At 40.3% G+C, this 25,792-nt stretch overlaps 1 protein-coding gene across 1 annotated transcript; it reads left to right on the top strand.

The window, feature by feature from the left end:
- Window positions 1-7,384: 7,384 nt before the first annotated feature.
- LOC126452469 (carboxypeptidase D-like) lies at window positions 7,385-23,269 on the top strand (the record flags this gene model as incomplete). The annotated part of the gene is made up of 3 exons (XM_050091079.1): window positions 7,385-7,609; window positions 10,583-10,774; window positions 23,184-23,269. Coding segments are annotated over 3 exons (503 nt in total), but the record flags the coding sequence as incomplete, so codon positions are not given.
- Between the last annotated feature and the right edge of the window lie 2,523 nt (window positions 23,270-25,792).

Below are 25,792 nucleotides of genomic sequence, written 5' to 3'. Positions count from 1 at the left end.
TGCAATTTTTCGTTAATGGAAGTACGATCTATGAATGATACAATGACATATAGCAAGAAAGTAAATGGTTCTAACAGGTCTATACAAGTCACTCATTGATAGACTAGAATACAGAATTCAATGTTCTGAAATTGTTTCACTGAGAAACCGCAAACTGTGGTTCCTCCTTTCAGTCATCAAGAGAATGCCAAAATGACAGATATTGACACATTTTCATCTAACAAACAGTAAATTAAAATCTGTCAACTTAGGAAAGGTGATCTGAGTTGATGGGATAGCTGTACAATTCTATATAGATTATTCAAAAGACATTGGTCACGTTATAGTAGCTGTGTATTGTAGTTCCATGGGGCAACAAGATACTCCAAGCATTCGTTCTGTTTTCAACATGCATCACTAAACCAATATGCAGAACTAGACCAATATTACTGATTTCAGTCTTTTATAAGATTGTCTCAGCACCATTGTAGCAAAATGCTAAAACACATACAAAAGATTAACACTTGGTGGAGGTGTTGCTGTTGACCCTCAGCTTAAACAAATGCAATCAGAAATGGGCATAAATACCCATTGCACATGGACCAGTCACTTTAATGTAACCATTGCCTATGTTCAACATCAACATGCAATAACCACTCTCACATGGCATATGGAAGCATTAGCAGTGGAGGGTGGATGCACTGTGTTGGGGGGACATGGAAAACAATGCAGTCATAATTGTAATAAGGAAATGGGTGAGTTATCTGATGTCTGAAAGGGTGTGATCACTGGCTTTCAGGCCAAGGGTGGAAGCATTTCCAAAATGATTGAGTCTGTAAACTGTTAGTGTGCCACTGTGGTTAAAGTATACCATGCATGACAAAATGAAGCTATTCAAAACCTGCGACAAGGCAACTGTGATGCATCATAGGGCTTAGATGACAGGGGTGAACGACAACTGCAGAGATGTATACTGGTGAATAGACATGGAACTTTTGAGCAACTAATCACCCAGATGAAGCAAGGGGGCACCAACAGTGTCTCCTCAATGGCTGTTAAGTGAACATTGCTGCATTTGGGCCTCCACTGCAGGCATCACATTCATGCACCCATGTTGGCTGCTGTTCATTGTCGATGAAGGCTGGACTTTGAACACCAGTACTGCAACTGGACATCCACTGCATATTGACAGGTGACCTTTTCCTATGAATCATGTTTTATGCTCCACCAGACAAATGGCCATGTATGACGTGAAACATCTGAAATCGAACACCCCGCAACAATCACTGGGATGGTCCAGGCCGGAGGAGTGAGCATTATGTACTGGGGAATGTTTTTGTGGCATTCCCTGGTTGATCCAGTCATTCTGGAAGGGACACTGGATCAACACAAGTTTGCATCTATGCTTTAGGCCTATGTCCAGCCCTGCATGCATGTTTTTCCTCGGCACAATGGCAACTACCAGTAGGCAATGCAACATGTCACACAGCTCGCAGTTATGTGCGCAGTTTGAAGAGCACCAGTATGAGTTAACCTTACTTCCCTGATTACCAAACTTCCTGGATTTAAACCCAACTGACAGTCTGTGGGACCACCTGATTCTCTTTCTGCACATCTCGCAGCTGTCTGTGCTGGAAAAGGTGGTTATTCAAGCTTTTGACAAGTGATCACATTATTGTGACTGGACAATACAATTCTGCTACATAATTGGCAATCAGTTACTCGAAACACCACAGTTATAACATATCTAGGAACATGTATCAGGTGTGATTAAAAGGGGATGACCTCATAAAGTAGTTGTAAGGAAAATAGATACCAGACTGAGAATCATTGGAAGAATCCTTAGGAAATTTAATTATCCAATGAGAAAGGAAGGCTATGAAATCAGTAAGAAATTATTGAATGTTGTTCATCAGACTGGGATACTAAGTAGGTAGGATTAATAAGACAACAGAGAAAATCCAAAGAAGAGCAGTATATATCATCATAGTTCTGGTTAGTAAACATGAAAGCATCACAGAGAAGTTCAACTAACTCCAGTGTAAGTTGCTATGAGAAAAGTGTTGTGCTTCACAGAGAGGTTTACTGTTAAAATTCTGAGAGTACATTCCAAGTAGTTCCAGGCATGGTAACATGTTACTTCCTGCTACATACATCTCGCAAAGTGACCATTACGGTAAAACCAGAGAAGTTAGAGCTCATATGAAGGTTTAATGACAGTTGTGCTTCCAACACGTCACATGCAAATTGGACAGGGAGGGGGAAAGGTAACAGTGGTGTCTGATGTAATGTCTATTGAATACCATAGGTAGTGTGTAGGATACAGAACTCCTTGTTGCTGGGGACAGGATCTATTACATTCATTTGGAATACCTCAGATTCCTTTTGTTTTCAATTTAGCTTTAGCACTTGATCAATAGTATCAAATTCTTTGGGCAGGTTTAGAAATATTCAATAAGCATTTCATTTCTGTCTGTATGTTTTACGATAGCACACAAAGTCATAGCTTTGTTTGTGGATTTAGAGTGGCTGAAGCTGTCCTGGTTATTTGGTTGTAATGAATTCTTGTTTGTATTCACTAGCAGCTCATTATAAAAAAGCTTCTTTGAAGTGCCGTTAAGCTCTGCTACTTTCTTGCGATTTACTTCATTGTCTGTGACACCGTGTGTAGTGGTGGCAGTGGGTGGATGAGGAACACTGTGAGGAGGGGTAGAGAGGGGAGGGGAGAAGTTATCCTAGCAGCCTAGAAAATACTTGTAGAAAAAGAGAGACTAGTATTTACAACATAGATTCTATAATGTAATGTCATGTTTGTTGTGCAACAGCAGTAGTGGTGGAGAGGGTGGGGGGAGAAGTTGTTTTAGCAACCTAGAAAATATTTGTAGAAAAATGGAGATTAGTATTTACAACATAGATTCTATAATGTAATGTCATGTTTGTTGTGCAGTACTGTTTGGAATATCAGTAGTGTGTATGACATTGTAATTCCAAAGTTAGCCTGGGTTAGGTATCTAGTTATGTTGCTGAAACATTAACTGAAAATATTTGCTACAGTGTTGTCATAGGACACTTGTGCATTTTACAGCTTTAAAACTAGAACTTTTTGTATTCAGTATTGTGACTGTTTTAAATTTGATGTTCCGAGTGACCTGTGTCTTGTTTTGTGATTTGTAGATATATTCATCATTTGTCCTTTCCTTGTATCTTTATTATTTTGTGAGAGCCTGTGTTGTTTTGTTTTCTCTTTCTTTCCCCTTCTTCTTCTTCTTCTTCTTCTTCTTACCCCAGTAGCTATTTAGGAAGCTGTTCAATACTCAGCATTAACTCTTGATTATAGGTTATATGCTATGAAAGTGGTACTGTATCTGGACGTGGCACATATGGATTACTGTAGCGAACTAGATGGTGGATCAAAATAAATTTTGACAATAAAAAGCAAGACAAGATTAGACAAAGACTGTTTTAATTGTTAGAAATGCTTTTTTTTCCCCTTTTTGCAATGTAATGCAGAAATACTTTCTGTGGAATGGATGTTTTTGTACCAGTCACAGGCCAACTTTTATTTCTAGCTGGATGTTATCTGTATTGCATAATAGGAGAATCTGGACCATGTTTCATGAAAATTCTATTTGTATTTGTGTCATGCGAAGCTTCATCAAATTTCTAGGAACAGAAGTTCGTAATATTACTATCACAAAGTCCCTGCTATCACAAAATTTTGACAGATGATTTTTTTCTGGACAGAGTGCTGCTGTTAATATTAAAGTCTCATAGTCATATTTAACACCATAGTCTTGTAAAGAGAACAGGTGTGTGGATAGAAATCATATCTCATGTAGATCCTTGTTAGGGTATTTAATGTAGGGTTAAATTAAAAGTCTTTGTGAGGGGTCACAGTTTCTCTCTTTTATTTGGAGGCTTGAAGAAATCAAATTAAAGTCACAACAAATGATTTCCATTTTTGGTATTTTCAAGGTACTGAACAAGCTTTCGGATTTGAAGATGAGGTCTTCTGGAGGATCTGCATAAGTTACCATTACTAAATGTGTGTTACTGAGTTCAGCTGCTGCTGTTTCAAAGTGTTTCATTAAAATGTATTGAGATGTGTCTTGATAGCTTCATATGTTAAATTCTTCTCTGTTAAGATTTCTGTTCATCCATGTTTATAGTAATCTTACATAGCAGAAAACTGGCTTTTTCTTGTTTGTATTTGGCGTATTCGTAGTTAATGCTGTGTTCTATAAATAAAATCAGAATTTTGGTCAGATCATAGTATTAAATCATGGAGTTCATAGTATAGCTTATATTTTATTTTATTTGCACAGATATCTGGAAATTATGATGCAGCAGCTTACAAGGGCATGCTGAAAGCAAGCCTCCATATTTTTATGTGAAAACTCTTAAAGCTTTATAAATAAAACAAATGTTATTAACATTCTGCATCCTAAATATTCTCAACATAGTCACCCTGGTGACGAACATTTTCTCCCAATGAGAGAACAGATTGTTGATACTGTCACTGTAGAAGGTTTGATTTTGTAAACAGAGCCACAACCTCATCTCTGCTTGCACCACTTCATCACCATCAAATTGAAGTCCTTGAAGGTGTTCTTTCAGTTTTGGAAAAAGATGAAAATTGGATGGGGCCAAGTCTGAGCTGTACGGAGGATGAACAATGACAATGAACCCAAGGTGTTGGATTGTTGCAGATGTCACAACACTCATGTGCAGTCTGGCATTGTCATGCTGAAGGAGAGAGCACTCCATGTGTGGACAAACTCATTGAATTTGAAACTTGGCTTCAGCACACTGTTTCCCACACACCAACATAGATACATTTCAAACCACCGTGTTACATGCTACAACTCAGAGCTCTGTAATGACAGAGGGCCGCAAATTTGTTGTCGTGAAGAATAGAGATGTAGAATGTTAATAATTTTTGACTTATTTAAAAAGCTCTAAGAGTTTTCACATAAAAAAATTCAGAAGCATTTACTTTCCAGCAAGCTCTCATAAATCGGAAGAGATGATGGTTATTTTGATTACAGTTTTTATTGCTGTTAATTGTTTCTGATGGACCACTTACCTTTATATTTGAATTAATGAAAAATGTTTTTATAATTATCTATTGTTATAAGTATATCCTTTCTTATGTCACTGTTTTTTACTTCTTTAGGCCACTCCCCACCCCACCCCACAAACATTCAGTTTTCCTTTTTACTTATAAATACCTACAATATGCACACATCAGTAATATTTTGCTTTCTTATTAATGTCTGTCTTGTGTGTGATTTATCACATGTGATGTATACTAAATTTGTACTGAAACTGCAAAATAGTTTGCACACATTTTGGTGCTATAATTGACACTGACAGTGAGGAATAAGAGAAGAGTTGCAATGGATATAAGTATTAGAGTGCAACAACTAACAAAAGTGGAAGATTTCAAGTACCTTGGGAGCGTTACAGAAGACAGCACAAGGCATGATTAGGATATTAGTGAAAGGAGAATGTAAGCCCATAAATTTCTGCAGAGTGTAAGAAGCACGGTGTGGAATATAGATGACCACCAAAATGCAAACAAAGTTTACACCATGCATATTATGCACCAGTACTCACATATTCATTGGGTACATGGGTAATGAAAATGCAGGTGAGCAGGGTACAGGCTTGTGAGGGGAAATTTCAAAGAATCAGGATAAAACTAACAAAAATGGATAGAGTAAGGAATGAGCAGGGTGGGAGAAATGGTGAAAGAGATACCAATGCAAGAGACAATAGAAAAAAACAAGATGAAAATGAATGGACAAGTTAAAAGATGAGAGTTGTCAGGATACTGATACTGCCTCAGTAGCAGGCAAGAGACCTAGAGGAAGACATGAGAGACAGATGGATCATTGGAGTCAAGGAATGTGTGAAGAACAGAAGAGAAAACTGAGACAGAGTGCAGAGGGATGAATGGTCGGAGGACAGAGAAAGATGGAGAGAGCTATGTCCTAAGCAGACCAAGCCAGGTGCTGAAAACTGTAAAAGATGATGATGATGAATAAATGCCATTGGGTGTCATCATATTAAGTTTGCCATGTAAATGTGGTAAGTAGTATCAGCTGTACAGTCTTGTTGGTACTTATTGGCTAGTGAAACTGTCTTTCTGCCTGTGAAAGACTGTATGAAGGATGATGTGAAACAGTCATCATTTAAGCACCATTTTCTTGATTGTAATTGGCAATAGTTCATCCAAAGACATTCTGTCACCATTCGGTCTCATGCGGAAGTTTACCTCTCAGTGAAGATTTTATAAAGACCAGTGTATAAATTTCAGAAGAGACCATATCATCTCATGGCATACCATGCAGTGAATTAGTGTACCGGTAGTTATTTTGGTTTGTGTAAGTGGAATAACTATTCATTCTGGCATGCAGTCTTCTCAGTTAAGTTTCTTACACCTGCTAGTTTTTGGAAAAATATATTTTTCTATCAGCAGCTCAACATTCATTGTTTATTTAAGCTTGTTGCTGTCAGCTGCTGTATAATATATTATTGTTTCTGTTGATGGCTACAGTATTTCTCTTAGCCAAAGCTGAGATGCATGTGTGCTGTAGATAGCTATCTATACATTACTCTTTGACTGCTTTGGCCAGATTTCTGGCTTACAGTGCTCATTCATGTTTCTCTGAATATATGCCTTGTTTGAACACAGGAAAATATGCAATTACAGTGTTGTCATATCATGTAATTCAATCTCTGGTCCAAAGTTATAGCTCGTAAGATGAACTATTACACACAATTTTCTTAATTTACTGCAACAATCATTCATTGATGACAAATCTCTCTGTAAATTAAGGGAATGCAAGCACTGTACCAAATTAGTGCTAAAGAACCTCCAACTCCCTCTGTCCTCTCCCTCCCACAAAATCTACAAAGTGCAACAAGCATTGTTTGACAACTGTTTTAATACACCAGTGGTCTGAAATTATTTCACAACTAGATGCTGAACTTATTATGTGAGAGAAGGAATTAAGTTAAGAGTTTAAATTTAATGTCACTCTTGAAAAACACATCCTTAGTGTTTGAGTGTGTGTTTGTGTGGGGGGATTTATGCACCCTCAGATGTGTGTGAATTGCTTTTGCTTAAGAAATGAGTTTTACCACATATGTTGTACATTGGAAGATGTTTTCGTTGTTTCTGACAATGATCTGTCATTAAGGTTGTGCTACTAAGTATTAAGTGAATGTTTTATCTAGAGATTCTAATGATGTTAAAGCTATTGCAATATTCCTGAGTCAGTGTATTTCTGCTGCTCAGCTGGGCAGTTTACTAGAAAATCAAGAAACATAAAAGGAAAGCTATTCATTACAATTGAAACAGCTGAAACAACAGGTTTTGCTTTTTTTTAATTTCCAGAGGACATGAAACCAGAGGTTATGACACATCCATTAACAAATGCTGAAGGTTTTATTCTGCCTACTTCATTTTATCACCATAACCACACAGAGATGGAAAACTTCCTTAAAAGCATAGCAGCAACATATCCTTCAATCACGCGCTTGTATTCTGTTGGTAAAAGTGTTGAAGGTCGACAGCTATACGTCATTGAAATTACTGACAACCCAGGACACCATGAACCAGGTAAGTGGACATAAATAGAAATTTTACCTATTCTTACCTCAATTATTGTTGCAAGAGACTCACTTCAGTCTTCTGAGACTACCTTCTTCTTCTTCTTCTACTACTACTACTACTACTACTACTTCCACTTCCAATCATCAGTTGATTGTTAGAATACACACACACACACACACACACACACACACACACACACACACACACACACACACACACACACACAATTCAGGTGAGGGTTTATGTTTGACAGAGTAGCTGACATGCAAATAACTAGAGAGGGGGAAGAGACTCTGATGGCTAGGAGAAAGGACTAGTAAGGGAACAGAATAGGAATATAGCACCAATCAGCCCATACACGTCTAGGCGGGGGCAGTTGGATGTAACGTATGATGATGAAGTGGAAGAGTCGGTTGGAAGGGAGGGGAGAGATAGAATAGAGGAAGACCACATGAGAGAGAAGTGTATGTGTAGAATAATAAGCTGAGGGGGGATAGTGACAGGGATGGAACTGGTATGGAACAGCAGCTGGCAGAGAGTGAGGCCAGAAGAATTGTGGAATTGAAGAAAGGAAAATACCCATATGTGTAATACAGAGATGGCTGGTATAATGGGAGGGGGAGGGGATCCAGGTGGCATGGATTGTGAAGCAAACATTGAAGCTGAGCATGTTGTGCTCAGTAGCATATTCTATCACTGTGTGGCCAACTTTGTTCATTGCCTCAGGCGGGGGGTGGACTTTCATTCTCGTGGACAGATGGTTGTTTGGTTGGTGGTCTGCCCATACAGAAGGCTGTGTAGGAAGTTATTGTGGGGCTGGTACATGATTTAACTGCTTTCACAGGTGCCTCTGCAAGGGGAATATGTATATGGTGGGAACATAATGGTATATGTTGAGCAGGTGCGAAAGACTGTCTTACCTGGATCTTTAACAGGGGCACATCAAGGGATCACCAATTTAGTATTGGAGGGCAGTGTGGAGGGTAAAAATCGTAGAGGGAGACCAAGAGGTGAATACACTAAGCAAATTCAGAAGGATGTAGGTTGCAGTAGGTACTGGGAGATGAAAAAGCTTGCACAGGATAGAGTAGCATGGAGAGCTGCATCAAACCAGTCTCAGGACTGAAGATCACAACAACAACAACAGTCAGTAAGGCAGAGGGTTGGGAGTTTGTGTGAGATAAGAGTAGACCAGTAATTTTGTAGGTAGGAAGGGTGATAGAACATCACTTTCAGAAAAATGGGAAGGATTGTGGGAAGGATGCCCCATCTTTCAGGGCACAATGAAAGCTAGTCAAAGCCCTGGTGAGGAATATGGTTAAGAGGTTCATGTGTATGCTGATACTGTGTAATGGGGAGGTCGAGTGTTCCTTTGAAGCTGGTTCATAGAGGTAGTTGAAGGATTTGTGGATATGGCACAGGAGATCTATTTTTAAACCAAATATGAAAGATAGAACCTGTCTTTGGAGGAATTACTAAGGCCTCCAGACCCTCAAAAATAACAACTTCAGCTACTATTTTGTACAGAGTTTTATAGAGACTGGCGGTAAAGTTCGTAAAACATTGTCAGGTGACATGTTCAACTTGTCATTGCAGCATAAATTGAAACATACCATAAAAATGTTTTAATGATAAGTTGCACTACCGTAACCATGGTGTCACGATACAATTAGCTCCACACCAAATAGAAGGTGCAAATATCTCGTTTTAATATGATGGAAATACATATGGTCATGGCAGTAATGCAATCTCCAGAATAACAACTGTGGTGTTATTTATGACATATATCAGATAAAAAAGCTAAATTAGTCAAGTAAAATGAATTGCAAAGGAAACTCTGTTAGTTATCAAAATTAAAATTTTTGTCTTAATTTTGTGCATTGATATATTTGGGAAGAAAATTATTCAAATAATTTTTACGCAGTGTTGATGTAAACACTTTTAGTTTTTTGAGTCAGTTTGTGTATTAGGTGAAGAGTGTGTGAAACTATTGCATATTATATTATATTATGCTTATTATATTACTATATGGAGCTTAAAGTGCCAAAGAAAGGGTAAATACTTGACTTCAAGAATAGGTTTCTTGTGATAAACTTTACTTTTGGAAACATTCTCTATTGTTGACTAAAATATTGTGTTTGAAGCAGATTTTTCATGGTTTTGTAATATTCAAAACAAATAAAAACTGTCTGCCAGACTTAAACTGATATCAATCAACATCAGGGATTGACTCGCAGTATCAGCGTCAAACTCCACAGTGATTCCCCATCTAACCTACCATATATACGTTGCAGGACTAGTGCTTCTGCAGTAGAGGATATTTTAAGAGATTGGCCTACACCAGTTTCAGGACAGTTAATCCATGAAACTTTTTCTGTTTGACAATTATTCATTGTATTGGATGTTCAAGATGTATTAAGACTGCACACACCACTTAGATCCAGACATCTGGCTTTTACAGGATTGCTTACTTTGCTTATAAAACCAGAACAGTAAAATACAAACTGTAGATCACAATTTACAGGAAAACAGAATACTTGTGGTTAGTTATATACAGAGAAGTAATTAAAGAGTTCCACTATGCTTCTTCTTCACTTGTTAAAGGGAAAACAAAAAAAATCAGATATTTTATTGTTTATACATGCTATGAAGGTTACAAAAGTCATCCAAAATAGTGATGTTAGAGGAAAACAAGACAGTTGAGGACGAATAAAGAAATTCACAGTGCACTGTATTTACGTGAACAAAAGCATTGCTTCTATTTGTTTTCATTAGTTCAAAATTCTCTACTTGATATCTTGTTTCATATTAGATCTGTTAAGTCTCCTTTGAGTCAGTGTCATGGTCAGTCATAGATAAGTCTGTTGTGCAGAGGGGCTGAGGAGACATTAACGTGTTTTATGACATCACACTGAAGTATAACACGAAATAATGTTTCGATTTCTTAAAGCTGTGTTACATTATTGTGTTAATTGACAGGTGAACCAGAAGTGAAGTATGTGGGTAATATGCATGGTAATGAAGTGGTGGGACGTGAGGTGCTGCTACTCCTCATAAAATTCCTATGTGAGAATTATGGAACCAATGACACTGTTTCACGCATTGTGAACTCTACTCGAATTCATATTATGCCAAGCATGAATCCTGATGGTTATGTCAGAGCTAAAGTTGGTATGTATAATTAACTGCCACTAATATTTGATTTCCTTGTGTATGATAATATTTTCTGGTTTCTGTTTTTCTTTGTCTTTCACATTACTTTGAATGGGTACATTCTTATGTATTTCATAGTGTACACTAAAATCAGTGTGAGGTAATTGACGTTTTTGAGTAATTACTTAATGTCATGCTGAGTATTGCTTCTGAAAGCAACACCAAGTGAGGTGAACTGAACAAAGTCATAATGACTATAAGAGAGCAATGCAAGAAGTGTTCAGTGAAGTCAAACGTAAAATTTTGCCGACCCACATTACAAAGAATCCTTAGAAGTTTTTGTCATACATGAGGTCAATAAGGGTATTAGAATCATCTGTTCAGTCACTCAGTAACCAGACTTGCACCAAAATGATAGGTGACAGAGAGAAGCTCAAAAGACTGATCTTGGTCTTCTGAAACTGTTTTTTTGTGGAAGAGTGTAGCACAGTTTCTCCTTTCAATCATTGTGTAAATGCCAATGTGACAGATATTGAGATAAATGATCATGGAATAGAAATCAGCTAAAAGCACTCAACAGTGGAAATATGTGTTGTCTGTTTGGAAAATTTAAAGTATTCTGAAAAGATAAGCTACCCTGTGCCTTTCTGAGCACCACATAACAACAGTGTTAGAGAAATTACATGTAAAAGATTGTACTGTAGCTTCTTACTCATGTGGAACTAATACGGGGAAAGGAGGAGTTGTTACATATATTAAGACAGAATTCAAGTTCAGAAACACTGAGAGAAGTAGATTTTGTGGTGGTCAAAACATAGAAGTGTATGCTTGTAAATTAATAGAGAAAAAAATACTTGACTATTAGCTATAACTGTGTGTAGATCCCCACTAGAAAATTCTGAACTGTCTATGCCATCTGCCAGAGAGCAGCAAGCAGTTAATAGTCTGCAGTTATTTCAGTGTACATTTTCTAAAGGATTCTTATAGTAAAAATGATCAGAAACTCTTATTTGGATCCAACAATTTGATCTCAATAATTAAATTTACACCATCAGTGGATAAGCTCTCAAAGCAAGAAAATAACTGTATGCACAGTAATAGATGCTCTCACTGATCACGATGCATAGTTATTTAGGATAAATAAGATAGTCTCCTACAGTATTGATACTTCTTGGTGAAAATCAGGTAGAATAATTAATGACTCCAGAACAAATGTTTTTAAGAATAATTTACAATAGATGACATGGGATGCAATTAGTAATTAACCAAACGTTGACATAAAATTTAAGTTATTCCAGAATGAGATTTTCACTCTGCAGCGGAGTGTGCGCTGATATGAAACTTCCTGGCAGATTAAAACTGTGTGCCCGACCGAGACTCGAACTCGGGACCTTTGCCTTTCGCGGGCATCTGCTCTACCATCTGAGCTACTGAAGCACGACTCACGCCCGGTACTCACAGCTTTACTTCTGCCAGTACCTCGTCTCCTACCTTCCAAACTTTACAGAAGCTCTCCTGCGAACCTTGCAGAACTAGCACTCCTGAAAGAAAGGATATTGCGGAGACAATTCTGGAAACATACCCCAGGCTGCGGCTAAGCCATGTCTTCGCAATATCCTTTCTTTCAGGAGTGCTAGTTCTGCAAGGTTCGCAGGAGAGCTTCTGTAAAGTTTGGAAGGTAGGAGACGAGGTACTGGCAGAAGTAAAGCTGTGAGTACCGGGCGTGAGTCGTGCTTCGGTAGCTCAGATGGTAGAGCAGTTGCCCGCGAAAGGCAAAGGTCCCGAGTTCGAGTCTCGGTCGGGCACACAGTTTTAATCTGCCAGGAAGTTTCAAATTTAAGTTATTACATGATAAATTCATATCATTATTGAAAATAGCTTTCTGCATAAGCTAATCAATAAGGACATTAAACAGCCATGTTAAAAAACCATGGATCACTAGAGGGACTGAAGTATTGTGAGAAAGGAAAAGAGAAATTTATCTGCTAGCAACAAGAAGTAGAGATCCTAAAGTAGTCGCACACTTCAGAAACAACTCAAAATTACTTAGAAAAGTTATTAAAAATAAAGGAACATGCACAGTATGTCATAAATCAATAATTCTGGAAACAGACTAAAGGCTGTTTGGAATGTGCTAAAATGGTGACTGGATGACTGGCCACGGAACTGGATAACATTGCTGTTGAATTAAACGCAAGGACTATAAACAGTAAGTCACAGGCAGCAAGTATGATTAATAATCATTTCCTAAATATGGTGGAAAGTTTCAGGAGAAAAATTGCAGTGCTATTTTGAAAAAGCAAGCCTCCTGAACTTCTCTGTGGGTGTATCACTGTCTTCTTCTTCTTCTTCTTAAATTAAGAAAATTATTTATTCTCTCAAAAAAGAAAAATTCATCTGGGTAGGATGGTGCTTCCAACAGAGTACTAAAGATTTATTCCCATGTAATAAGCCATGTCTTATCCGAAGTATGTAATGCCTCACTAACTAAGGCCATTTTTTCAGAGAGATTGAAATATGCCATTCTTAAACCGCTTTTTGAGAAATATGATAGGAGAGGTGTCAATAACTACTGACCTCTTCTGTCACTGGCATAATTTTCCAAAATTTTTGAGAAGGTAATGTATTCTAGGATAGTGCCTCACCTGAGCAACAATAACATCCTCATGAAATTATAATTTGGATTTCAGAAGAGTTGCTCTGCTCTCACTCTACAAGCCATAAATAACAAAATAGCAAGGCTTGGTATTTCCTGTGACCTGTCTAAGGCATTGGATGTATGAATCACAGTATTCTTCTAGTTAGTTAGCTAGCTAGTTACATGTTCCATGGATCATTTTGCACAATAGATTGTAATGAAGTGTAATGAGTCATTTTACATTCGCATCAAATATTAATTTGCACATACTGTTACATTCTGAACATTTCTAAACTTTTTTCGTACAAAAAGAAAAAAGGTATACAGATGTTATTTAGTAATGTCTACTCACCACCTTTTATATGTTACAATAGTAGAGATTTTTCTACGGTATAGAAGAACTTGTCAAGGAGACATTTTCTCAGTTTGTTATAAAATTTTTCTTTGTTGCCTGTCAGACATTTTACATCACTGGTACATTTTTGTTGCATTATTGTGCATACCTTTTTGTGCTACATACAACCTTAATGTGGAACAATGACTGTCATTTTTCCTTCTGTTATTGTAATTACACTATGTGATCAAAAGTATCTGGCATATGTTAAGTCAGGTGCTGGAAGGTTTCTTGGCGAATGTCAGCCCATTCTTCATGGAGTGCTGCACTTAGGAGAGGTATCGATGTCGGTCAGTGAGGCCTGGCATGAAGTTGACATTCCAAAACATCCCAAAGGTGTTCTGTAGGATTCAGGTCAGGACTCTGTGCAGGCCAGTCCATTACAGGGATGTTATTTTCATGTAACCACTCTGCTACAGGCCGTGCATTATGAACAGGTACTCGATCATGTTGAAAGATGCAATCGCTATCCTCAAATTGCTCTTCAACAGTGGGAAGTACGAAGGTACTTAAAACATCGATGTAGGCCTATGCTGTGATAGTGCCTCGCAAAACAACAAGGGGTGTAAGCCGCCTCCATAAAAACACGACCACACCATAACACCACTGCCTCCGAGTTTTACCTGTTGGCACTACACACGCTAACGGATGACATTCACTGGGCATTCTCAATACCTACACCCTGCCATCAGATCACCACACTGTGTACTGTGATTTGTCACTGCACATGATGTTTTTCCACTGTTCAGTCATACTGGTGTGATGTGTGTGGCTTATGAGCAGCTGCTCGACCATGAAATCCCTGTTTTCTCACCTCCCACTGAACTGTCATAGTATTTGCAGTGGATCCTGATGCAGTTTGGGATTCCTGTGTGACGGTCTGGATAGATGTGTGGCTGTTACACTCTGCGATCCTCTTCAACTGTCGACGGTCTCTGTCAGTCAACAGACAAGTTTGGCCTGTACGCTTTTGTGCTGTACGTGTCCCTTCACATTTCCACTTCACTATCACATCAGAAACAGTGGACCTAAGGCTATATAGGAGTGTGGAAATCTCGCTTGCAGATGTATGACACAAGTGACACCCAAACACTTGACCACATTCGAAGTCCGTGAGTTCTGCAGAGCACTCCATTCTGCTCTGTCTCACGATATCTAATGACTATTGAGGTCGCTGATATGGAGTACCTGGCAGTAGGTGGTAGCACAATGCACGTAATATGGAGGACATATTTTTTTGGGGGTGTCCAGATACTTTTGATCACATAGTGTATGTATCTCATTGTTCCTTTTAAACTCTAGTCAATTATTTATGACAAACTTCATGAGGGACAAAATGCACTGTGAAGCAGTAGTCAGAATGCACAACTCCTTAAATAGATATCTTCGAGAAGATCGTGGGTGAGCACCACATGTTTTTCTTACAGCGTATTTTTGTGCAGTGAAGAGTCTATCTGAAAGATCAGTTACACTAGAACATTGTTCCATATGACATTATTGAATGAAAATATGCAAAATATGTCAGCTTACTGATTTGCGTCTCCCCAAGATTTGCAATGATTCTAAGCGTAAATGTGGCTGAACTAAGTTGTTTGAGGCATTCAAAAATGTTTTTTGTCCAATTTAAATTATCATCAATATGGGCCCCTCAGAATTTTGAAGTTTCCAGCTTATTAATTATTTCCTCACGTGTTACACTTATCGTTGGTGTATTATCCTTAGATGTGCAGAACTGAATATATTGGGTCTTTTAAAATTGAGGGTGAGACCATTTACTGAAAACCAGTTAATTAACTTGTGCTTGGGTTTTATGGAATTGATGATATAGCCAACCAGTGGTAATGTCATATCTAATCAAAAGAATGCAGAAAGTTGTAGTTAGTAATTAAACCAGTCTAATCAAGGGAGATTCTTCTAATGGTGGAGAAATCATGTATGGGGGTCCCCAAGTCTCAATCTTAGGTCCGTGTGTGTGTGTGTGTGTGTGTGTGTGTGTGTGTGTGTGTGTGTGTGTGTGTGTGTGTGCGTGTGTGTGTTTTGTCTAATTCAGAAGAAGGCTTTCTGCGCAAAAGCTTACTTATCTAGCAGTCTTTTTGTTGCACCTGTATATGACTCAACATTTCCACTATATGGTGAGCTGGAATCTATTCAAGCAGAGTTAGTTCTTTTTGTAGATAAGTCTAGTGTTGTAATCAGTCTGGGCATACATACAGCAACAGAAGAAAATGTAAACAATGTTCTTAAATTATCATTGACTGGTTTTCTGCAAGTGGCCTCACTCTCAATTTTAAAATGACATAAGATATTAAGTCTGCACATCTTGAGGTACTACACTAATGATAAGGATAACACATGCTGACGAATCAATAAATAGGTTGGAAAATTCAAAATTCTTAGGTGACCATATTGAAGAATTTACTGGAAAAAACACATTTTTGATCTCCTAAAACAATGTAGTTTAGTCACAGTTGCACATAGAATCAATGAAGATCTTGGTGAGAGATAAATCAGCAAGTTGACATATTTTGTTCATTTTCTTTAATAATGGCATATGGAATAATGTTCTGGAGTGACTCATCTTTAAGAAAGAGTCTTCATTGTTCAAAACCATGCTGCAAGAATAATATGTAGTGCTCACCCACAATCAGCCTGTAGACCATACGATGCATGGTAGAAGATACCCTGTATCAATACTAGTCATTTTCTCTTCTGTTCCACTCACAAATAGAACGAAGGTAAAACAACTGTCTATACGCCTTCATGTGAGCCCTAATTTCTTGTATTTTATCTTCGTGGTCCTTTTGCTCAAAATATGTTGGTGACGGTATAATCATTTGGCAGTTAGCTTCAAATGCTGGTTCTCTAAATTTTCTCAATAGTGTTTCTCGAAAAGAATATTGCTTTCCCTCCAGGGATTCCCGTTTGAGTTCTCTAAGCATCTCCATAATTCTTGTGTGTTGTTCGAACTTACTGGTAACAAAGCAGCCCGCCTCTGAATTGCTTCAGTGTCTTGTTTCAGTCTGACCTGGTATGGATCCCAAACACTCGAGCAGTATTCAAGAATAGGTTGCACCAGCATCCTATATGCGGTCTCCTTTATAGGTGAACCACTCTTTCCTAAAATCTTCCCAATAATCTGAAGTCAATCATTCACCTTCCCTACCACAGTTCTCACATGTTCATTCCATTTCATATTGATTTGCAGCATTACAGCTGATGTGGTGGCAAATGTGCCAACACCTTGTAGATAGAGGAGGCTGAAATGCACGCTATCTAATGCAGACGGGCGTGAATTCTGGAACAGGATAAGTAGTGAATGTTAATAAGAAAAGTATGCAGCTCCTCGAATACTTAACTTTATTCCATCCTTGTGGTACATCACTCTTGATACTACAAATAAGACTATCTTCAGATACGGTTAATGGCGCCTTGCTAGGTCGTAGTCATGGACTTAGCTGAAGGCTATTCCAACTGTCTCTCAGCAAATGAGAGAAAGGCTTCGTCAGTGTAGTCGCTAGCAAAGTCGTCGTACAACTGGGGCGAGTGCTATGCCGATCTCGAGACCTGCCTTGTGGTGGCGCTCGGTCTGCGATCACACAGTGGCGACACGCGGGTCCGACATGTACTTAATGGACCGCGGCCGATTTAAGCTACCACCTAGCAAGTGTGGTGTCTGGCGGTGACACCACATTCCTCCCCCGCAAATCGGCGAACGGTCGAGTGATAAGGCTTCCGCCCGACGTGGGGAGGACCCCATGTTGACATATGCGATGAGGTGGGGAGCCTAACAACAGGCGAGGCTGTGCCACCCGCACCCGGCCATTCGGTCCGAGGGGAGCTAGGAAACGCCTGAAAACCTAGTCCAGGGTGCACGTCAACATGCGGTGGATGCGCCCATAAAGAGACAGGAGGGGCCAAAGGGTTGACCTCCATTGCGTCGGGGTACCCGACGCGCGAAGATGCCATGTGGTCCGGAGCGGGCAAGAGTTCCATGGCAGAGGACAGCTGGCCACGGGAAGCGATCAGCAGCGCGTGACCCAGGGAGGCACTTGGCGGCTGCAGTGAAGCGTCGAATGCGGGCGGCGCCGGCTGGAGGACAGGCGGCGGCGGCGGAGGCGGCAGCGGCGCGTCGCCATGGGGCAAAATGGAAGGCATCGTCGGTAACACCTGGGGATGAGGCGAGCCAGTAGATGGGTCCCCAGGGTGCTGACCGGACGGCACTGTCGCTGAAAGCAGATGGGGAGCGGCAGAACCCGTGCGACGACAGACGCGCAGCTGATTGAGATGCCGACGCACCTCACCAGAGGCCCCAAAAACCAAATACATCGTGGGCCGAGGCAGCGAAGAATGCGCCCTGCGAGCCAACGCCGTGAACCGCAAAAGTTGCTATAGAATACAACGTCGCCTGGAGCAAAAGCAGAAGTCTGCCGCTGCACTGGAACCTGATGCGGCGGATGCAGCAAAGACATCAAGGTGCGATGAGGACGACCGTGGAGCAACTCAGCCGGCGAGCGACCATCGCGGGGCTGAGAGCGATACGAAGACAAAAAGAGCAACAACGCGTCCTCCCGAGAATGCGACTCTTTCAACTTCAACATCTGTGACTTGAAAGTCCGGACCAATCGTTCAGCGGCACCGTTTGACTGAGGCGAAAACGGCGCGGATGTCAGATGTTGAATATCATTGGCCTGGCAGAATGACTGAAATTCTGCGGACATGAATTGTGGGCCATTGTCGGAAACAATAGTCTGCGGAAGACCTTCAATGCAAAAGATAGCAGACAACGCTTGGATGGTGGCAGAGGAATTCGTGGAAGACATCCGGACAACAAAAGGAAAATTACTGAAGGCATCTACCAGAACCAACCATCTAGCATTCCAGAATGGACCAGCAAAATCGATGTGCAAGCGTTGCCAAGGGGAAGTGGCTTTTGGCCATGCAAAGACTTTCCGCGGTGGTGCGGATTGTTGTTCGGCACACGCCATGCAAGAAGAACACATTTTCGTAATCGCAGCATCGATTCCGAACCAAGTACAGTGCTGACGAGCAAGTTGTTTCGTTCGCACTATACCCCAATGTCCTTGGTGAAGAAGCCGTAAAACAGAGGACTGTAACGAACGTGGGACCACGACTCTGGACTGATCATTATCAGAACGCAACAACAAAACACCACGTCGTACAAAAAGTCTCTCCTTATGAGCAAAAAATCGGCGAACCAACGGATCCTCGATCCGAGACTTTGACAAAGGCCATTGCATAGCAACAAAACGCAAAACGGTAGCAAGGACAGGGTCATCAGCTGTGGCTGTAGCTACACGACAAAAATCAATCGGAAACGATTCGACCACTTCATCGGTTTCCGAATCAATGAACATGCAAGCAAGTTCGGAAGAATCGAATGCTTTATCCTCAGCAACAGGCAAACGGGACATTGCATCAGCGTTGCCGTGCTTAGCAGTGGACCGATACAAGATTACGTAGCGGTACTGCAAGAGGAAAATAGACCAGCAAATGAATTTCTGCACTGTACGCGGAGGTACAGGCTTGTTCGGATGAAAAAGCGACGTCAAAGGTTTGTGGTCTGTGATGATGGTAAAGTGACGACCATACAAGAAATCATGAAACTTAGTAACACGTAACACGAGAGCCAAAGCTTCTTTCTCTATCTGCGAGTAATTTCTTTGCGCAGACGAGAGCAATTTTGACGCAAAGGCAATAGGGCGATCATGCGAGCCAACTATGTGCGCAAGCACAGCACCGATCCCGAAATCCGATGCATCTACCATCAACAAAAGGGGTTTCTGGGGATCGAATGGCGTAAGGCAAGTATTAGAAAGCAACGCCGATTTCAACTGGCGAAAGGCGCGTTCGCATTCCGTCGGCCAGACGAACATAACACCTGTACGGCGTAAGCGATGAAGGGGAGCTGAAATGGAAGAGGCATTGTGCACATTCACTCACACCTTGTGATGCTAAATCGTGTAATGTTCTTGCGACCTCAACACGCAATGTGTGAGGAACATTGCGCGCTCTGAAAAATTTCGGTTGCGCGTTTACTTTCAGTTGCAAATGTGCTTCATAGTTCTGAGCGCAACCAAGGCCCGCTGCAAAATTGTCTGCAAATTCTTCACATAGCCGAGAAACACTGTCTGAAGGCACAGTCTGATTCACTCATAGGACCTGATTTACTATAGACATGTTAAACAATTGAAATAAATCTAAACCAAACAAGTTCACTGCAGTAGAAGGACGAAGAACGTAAAATGACACAAGTTTTGTTTGTCCCTTGTATGTTGCAAGAAGATTGCACTGTCCTAACACAGGGATGAGCTGTCCTGAATAACTTTTTAACTGAACATTTGCGGCACGCAACGGAGGTTTGCCCAGTTGTTTGTACGTGTCGTGATTGAGCAATGAAACTGCAGCTCCGGTATCGAGCTGGAATGGGATCACTTTGCCATTAAAGTCCAAATCTACAAAAAGTTTATTGTCCTGCTGACGACAAGAGCGACTGTCTCGTGCAATTTGAACTGATACAGGCACAGCATCACTTGCTAATTGACGTGATTTCCGGCGACGTCGATGCACACGTTTTGTGGGACGAACACAGTCACTGTTAGAGAAAGTGGCACTGGACGAAGCGGAATTAACTACATGAATGTCCATGGGTGAAGGTTCACGAGCCTGAGTGTCCTTGGTTCGCGCGAAGCAAAAGGCCTGGAATGGTTGTGATTGTCTGATCTGAGCTTTTTCTGGCAAACACTTTGAACATGTCCTTTCTTATTACATAAAAAGCAAATAGCTTGGCGTGACGGGCAATGTTCACGCGAATGTCTAGTAGCACAACCCGTGCATGATTTCACTGCATTTGGATGCTGGCACGGCACACCTGGTTTAGAGTGTGGCGGCAGCTGCCTGGACGTGCGCGAGGGCAGTTTACCGGGCCGCGCAGCGCGCCCGGCGGGCTGGTTAACGTTACGCATGCCTGGCGAAGTTGCAAATGATTCCTGTGCAAAGTCAAGCGTGTCCTGTCTATCCAATATGTCTATCACTTGTTGAAGGGAGGGATTAACTAGTTTCAAAATCATTTCCCGTATGCGAACATCAGAAACGTTCTGTGCAATTGCATCACGCACCATAGTATCTGAATAAGGAAGGCCACGGTCGCATTCAAACACACATCCCATCCTCGTCGCCAATGATGTGTTGGCAAATGTGCCAACACCTTGTAGATAGAGGAGGCCGAAATGCACGCTATCTAACGCAGACGGGCATGAATTCTGGAACAGGATAAGTAGTGAATGTTAATAAGAAAAGTATGCAGCTTCTCGAATACTTAACTTTATTCCATCCTTGTGGTACATCGCTCTTGATACTACAAATAAGACTATCTTCAGATACGGTTAATGGCGCCTTGCTAGGTCGTAGTCATGGACTTAGCTGAAGGCTATTCCAACTGTCTCTCGGCAAATGAGAGAAAGGCTTCGTCAGTGTAGTCGCTAGCAAAGTCGTCGTACAACTGGGGCGAGTGCTATGCCGTATCTCGAGACCTGCCTTGTGGTGGCGCTCGGTCTGCGATCACACAGTGGCGACACGCGGGTCCGACATGTACTAAATGGACCGCGGCCGATTTAAGCTACCACCTAGCAAGTGTGGTGTCTGGCGGTGACACCACAACAGCCACATATTTAAATGACTTGACTGTGTCAAGCAGGACACTAATGTACCTGAGTACTTCCTACTCACCTGCATTAACTTGCATGTTTCCACATTTAGAGCTAGCTGCCATTTATCACATCAGCTACAAATTTTGTCTACATCATCTTGTATCTTCCTAAAGTCACTCAACTTCAGCACCTTAGCATACACCACAGCATCACCAGCAGACAACTACACATTGCTGACCACCCTGTCCATCAAATCCTTTATGCATGTAGAGAACAACAACGGTCCTATCACACTTCCCTTGGGCACTCCTAATGATACCCTTATCTTCGATGAACACTTGCCATCAAGGATAGCATACTGGGTCCTATTACTTAAGAAGTCTTTGAGCCACTCACATATCTGTGAACTTATTCCACTTGCACCTATCTTTGTTAACAGTCTGCAATGGCGGTCTGTGTCAAGTGCTTTCTGGAAATCTAGAAATATGGAATCTGCCTGTTGCCCTTCATCTGTATTTCACAGTATATCATGTGAGAATAGAGCAAGCTGAGTTTTGCATGAGTGATGCTTTCTAAAACCATGCTGATTCGTGGATGTAAGCTTTTCAGTCTCAAGAAAGTTTATTGTATTCGAATTGAGAACATGTTCAAGCATTCTGCAGCAAACCAAAGTTAGCGATATATCTGTGTACTACTTAACAGTATGTTTATTTCCTCTTGAAGTTTGTTGTAAATACTGCATTACAGTTCAAAAGTAACAATAATGTGTATAGTTACAATAACAGAAGAAACAATGAGATTCATTACTCCACATTAAAGTTATCTTTAGCACAAAATAGGTGATCACTTCTCTAGTGATATAAAATGTCTGACAGACAGGAAAGTAAAATTTGAAACAAGGTGGTGGGTAGGAATTACTAACTGACATCTGTATACTTCTTTTCAAGAGGGGAATGGTGAGGATGTATCCATATTTACAAAATATTTTCATGTGAATATAGAATGGGTCATTACACATCATGATGATTTATTACGCAAATGATCCATGGAACATGGAACTAGTTAACTAGATGAGATACCTGTGAGGTTGAATGGAGATTATATCAAAGAACTTGCTCTCCATCTAGCGGCAGTTTATTGTAAGTTATTGGACAATGAGAGGTACAAAGTGCTTGGAAAAAGTGTGGGCCATTGCCATTTGCAAGGTTTGTCCGACAGATGCTTATAATTATAGATTTGTATTGTTGCTGTTACTCTGTTGATGAATTATGAAATATGTTTTATGATAACACACTTTTGTTCTCACCCTGTCTGGGAAGTCTCCCCTGCTCCAGGGTTGTGGGTGACTTTTCCATAATTTTCCCATTTCCTAAACCTTACCAGTTTAAATTTCAATTTGATACTTCTACCCATTACTGAGAAAAAAGGGGTCTTAATAGATGCACAGACGGACAGGTGGGCAACAAAGTCATCCTGTAAGGGTTCTGATTCTGTTGATTGAGGTACAGAACCCCAAAAACAGAATACAAGGAGAAAGAGCTTATAAAATTAGTTAAAACTTAGAGCCTTCTTTCAAGCAATTTACGGAATGCATTTGATTGTTATTAGCTCTTTATATCTAATTTTTATGACAAGATTAATGAACTGGCCAATGGCATCAGTTTTAAAAAGAATTAAGACCACTGGACTCCTGAGTGACATTTAATAAACAGTATATCTTACTTACAGGTGATGAGGATGGTGTTATTGGACGAGAGAATGCTCATGGCATAGATTTGAACCGGAACTTCCCTGATCAGTACCAACAAACGAAGGTTAGTGAAATATTACATTCATTGTATTTACATTTATTGTTCTTATGCATAAGAGCAACAAGCTGCAGTAACTGCTATCTCGGTTGTATAAGTTACTTTTACTGTCATTGTAAAACGGGGTTCATTAAATCATGCAGTATGCATATTTGCGACAAATTAAAATCATGGGCTAGGCCGCAGTACCAGTATCCAGCCTTTCCTGAACAGCCTGCTTCCGGAATGTGGAAAGACATGGGTGGGGGGTTACATAATAGTTGAGACTTTGAACTGTTCTCTGTGGTTAGGATAGTGTTGTTAGTAATACACTACCCATGAAAAGCAAGGGTTCAGGTTTGAATATTCACATTTTAACTTTTAACTTGCTATCATTGCAGTAAATATTCTGCTTAAAAGTAAAAGAATTATTGAGGAGAGGGAGAGGGAGAGGGAGGGAGGGAGGGAGGGAGAGAGAGAGAGAGAGAGAGAGAGAGAGAGAGAGTGTAATGAAGTGTTCTGGAATCAGAATTCAGTATTTGTATACGTCATTACTATTCAGTCCTGCAGGTCTGTTAAGCTTCAAGTTGCAAATTTCTCTAATCTATACAGATTTTTTAAGAAGCATGATTCTGCTGTAATGCCTGCAGTTAATGTTACTTCAGTGCTTTTTTGTGCGTTTTTTCGATTGAATAAGAGTTGACATTGAGATACACGCACCTCCCTACCAAATTTCAACAAAGGCTTAATCAGTCTTATATCAAACAATTAAATATTATATGCACACATAGGAAATCACAGGAACAACTGAAATAGCGCATCACTTCACTGCAATTTGCATTTATTGTAACACTTGATAACTGACCAAGAAAATGTTGCGTGTTACGCTTGACGGATAATAGTACGAGAACAGCAATAAACACCTGATTCAGTTTTCTGCACTTTAGTTAAAGTTCAACAAGTGAACACAATTTAAGTTCTCCTATAAACATAAATATGCACATAGGCACGTTAAAGAACTGATGATGAAACAGTCGCTTGTAACATCAAGGCAGGCACACTCAATTTAAAGGGAAAATAATTAGCATGTTTACACATTGACTAGAACATTAAGGTGAATAAAACACACACACACACACACACACACACACACACACACACACACACACACACACATTTATGCGCATAAGCATGATTAAAACTGGTGGAAAAATACTAAATTGGAAATTGACAAATCTATACCCAAAGGAGCCGCACTCCATCGAAACACTCCAAAAAAGGGCAACTTAATGGCTACATAGAGTAACAAAATTAAAAATAGCATGCTTATAGATTGACCAGAATAAAGGAATAAATAACACATATATGGCTTCTGACAGCCGACAAACTGTGTTTGGCTGTTGAGCAGTGACTAATTTAGCTGCCACAACATACGCTAACCAGGTTAGCGGCGTATTTAAAGACAAGCATCGAGCAAGAACCCTGGCCAGAAGGTAGTAAAAGCAGTACTAATTTACAACTAAATACAGCATTGAAATCAACCAATGACAGGTTGACCATTACCAATATGGCATACGATGGACAGTCAGTGGACTAAACACTCAGCTGAAACCCAAGTATAATGCTGAGGGCGAAACGCCCAGTCCAAAGCTTGTTTAGGGCAAACACCTAGTTTGAGAACAAAACAACCATGAAACAACAGGATGATGCTGCAGCTTGCAGTACAAATGCCAGAGCCCCAATATAGCTTTAAGCCAAGGCAGGACTAAAGCATACTAGTTTCTCGTTCAATTAAAGTTTCCAAAACAATCAAAACTAGCAGGATTCCCTCACACGGCAGACGTTCTGGCGGTTTGTGGTGACTAGAGGGAACAGTGTGGTGCTGGTGTGCCAGACTCCCACTCCCACTTTATTACGGAGCTTACGTGGAGTTGTTTCGCAGATCTTCTTTTCAGGATAGCCAGCTGCAATTGTCTACCCAATGTCTTCTCTGAAGATAAGATGCTGTTTTGGAGGAATTTTTTACACTCTTAAAATAACTCCGTATACTCAGCATACTTTTAAACCAATCTCACTATATTTTCACTTCCACAAAGGACACTATATAAATGATTCATTTTTGTAAGCCCAACAATTACTGGTCTGAAAGATACTCTTACATAGTTTATGACAAATACAGTACAGAAAGCTCTAGCAAGTTCACCATCCGGACCTCACGAAAGTAAGTGAATAAGTAAGTGTCTTTTTTTTTTTTCTTTAACAGCATTCAGCTGTTCTCAATAATGACTGACGTAGTACTGTCACGGAGTACGTCGCGTTTGCTCCTTGTGCTGGACATGTAACTTCTGAGGTGAGCGCTGCAACTACCTACCCATGCTGATCAATCATCCGATACACGCCAGTCCTGCACACACATAATCATGGCGCAGAAGACACAGTTCCACTTTCACACACTCATCTTGAAAATAACGCGTGTTCGAGATGGTGGAAATATGAGTCTCTTGACTTTACCCCAAAATTCTCAAGATACTACAATGTGCCAACACTTCC

Source organism: Schistocerca serialis, unplaced genomic scaffold (assembly GCF_023864345.2).
Source record: "Schistocerca serialis cubense isolate TAMUIC-IGC-003099 unplaced genomic scaffold, iqSchSeri2.2 HiC_scaffold_876, whole genome shotgun sequence".
NCBI classification, from domain to species: Eukaryota; Metazoa; Arthropoda; class Insecta; order Orthoptera; family Acrididae; genus Schistocerca; species Schistocerca serialis.
Note: the sequence above shows the minus strand (reverse complement) of the source record. Positions and strands in the feature narration are given on the sequence as shown.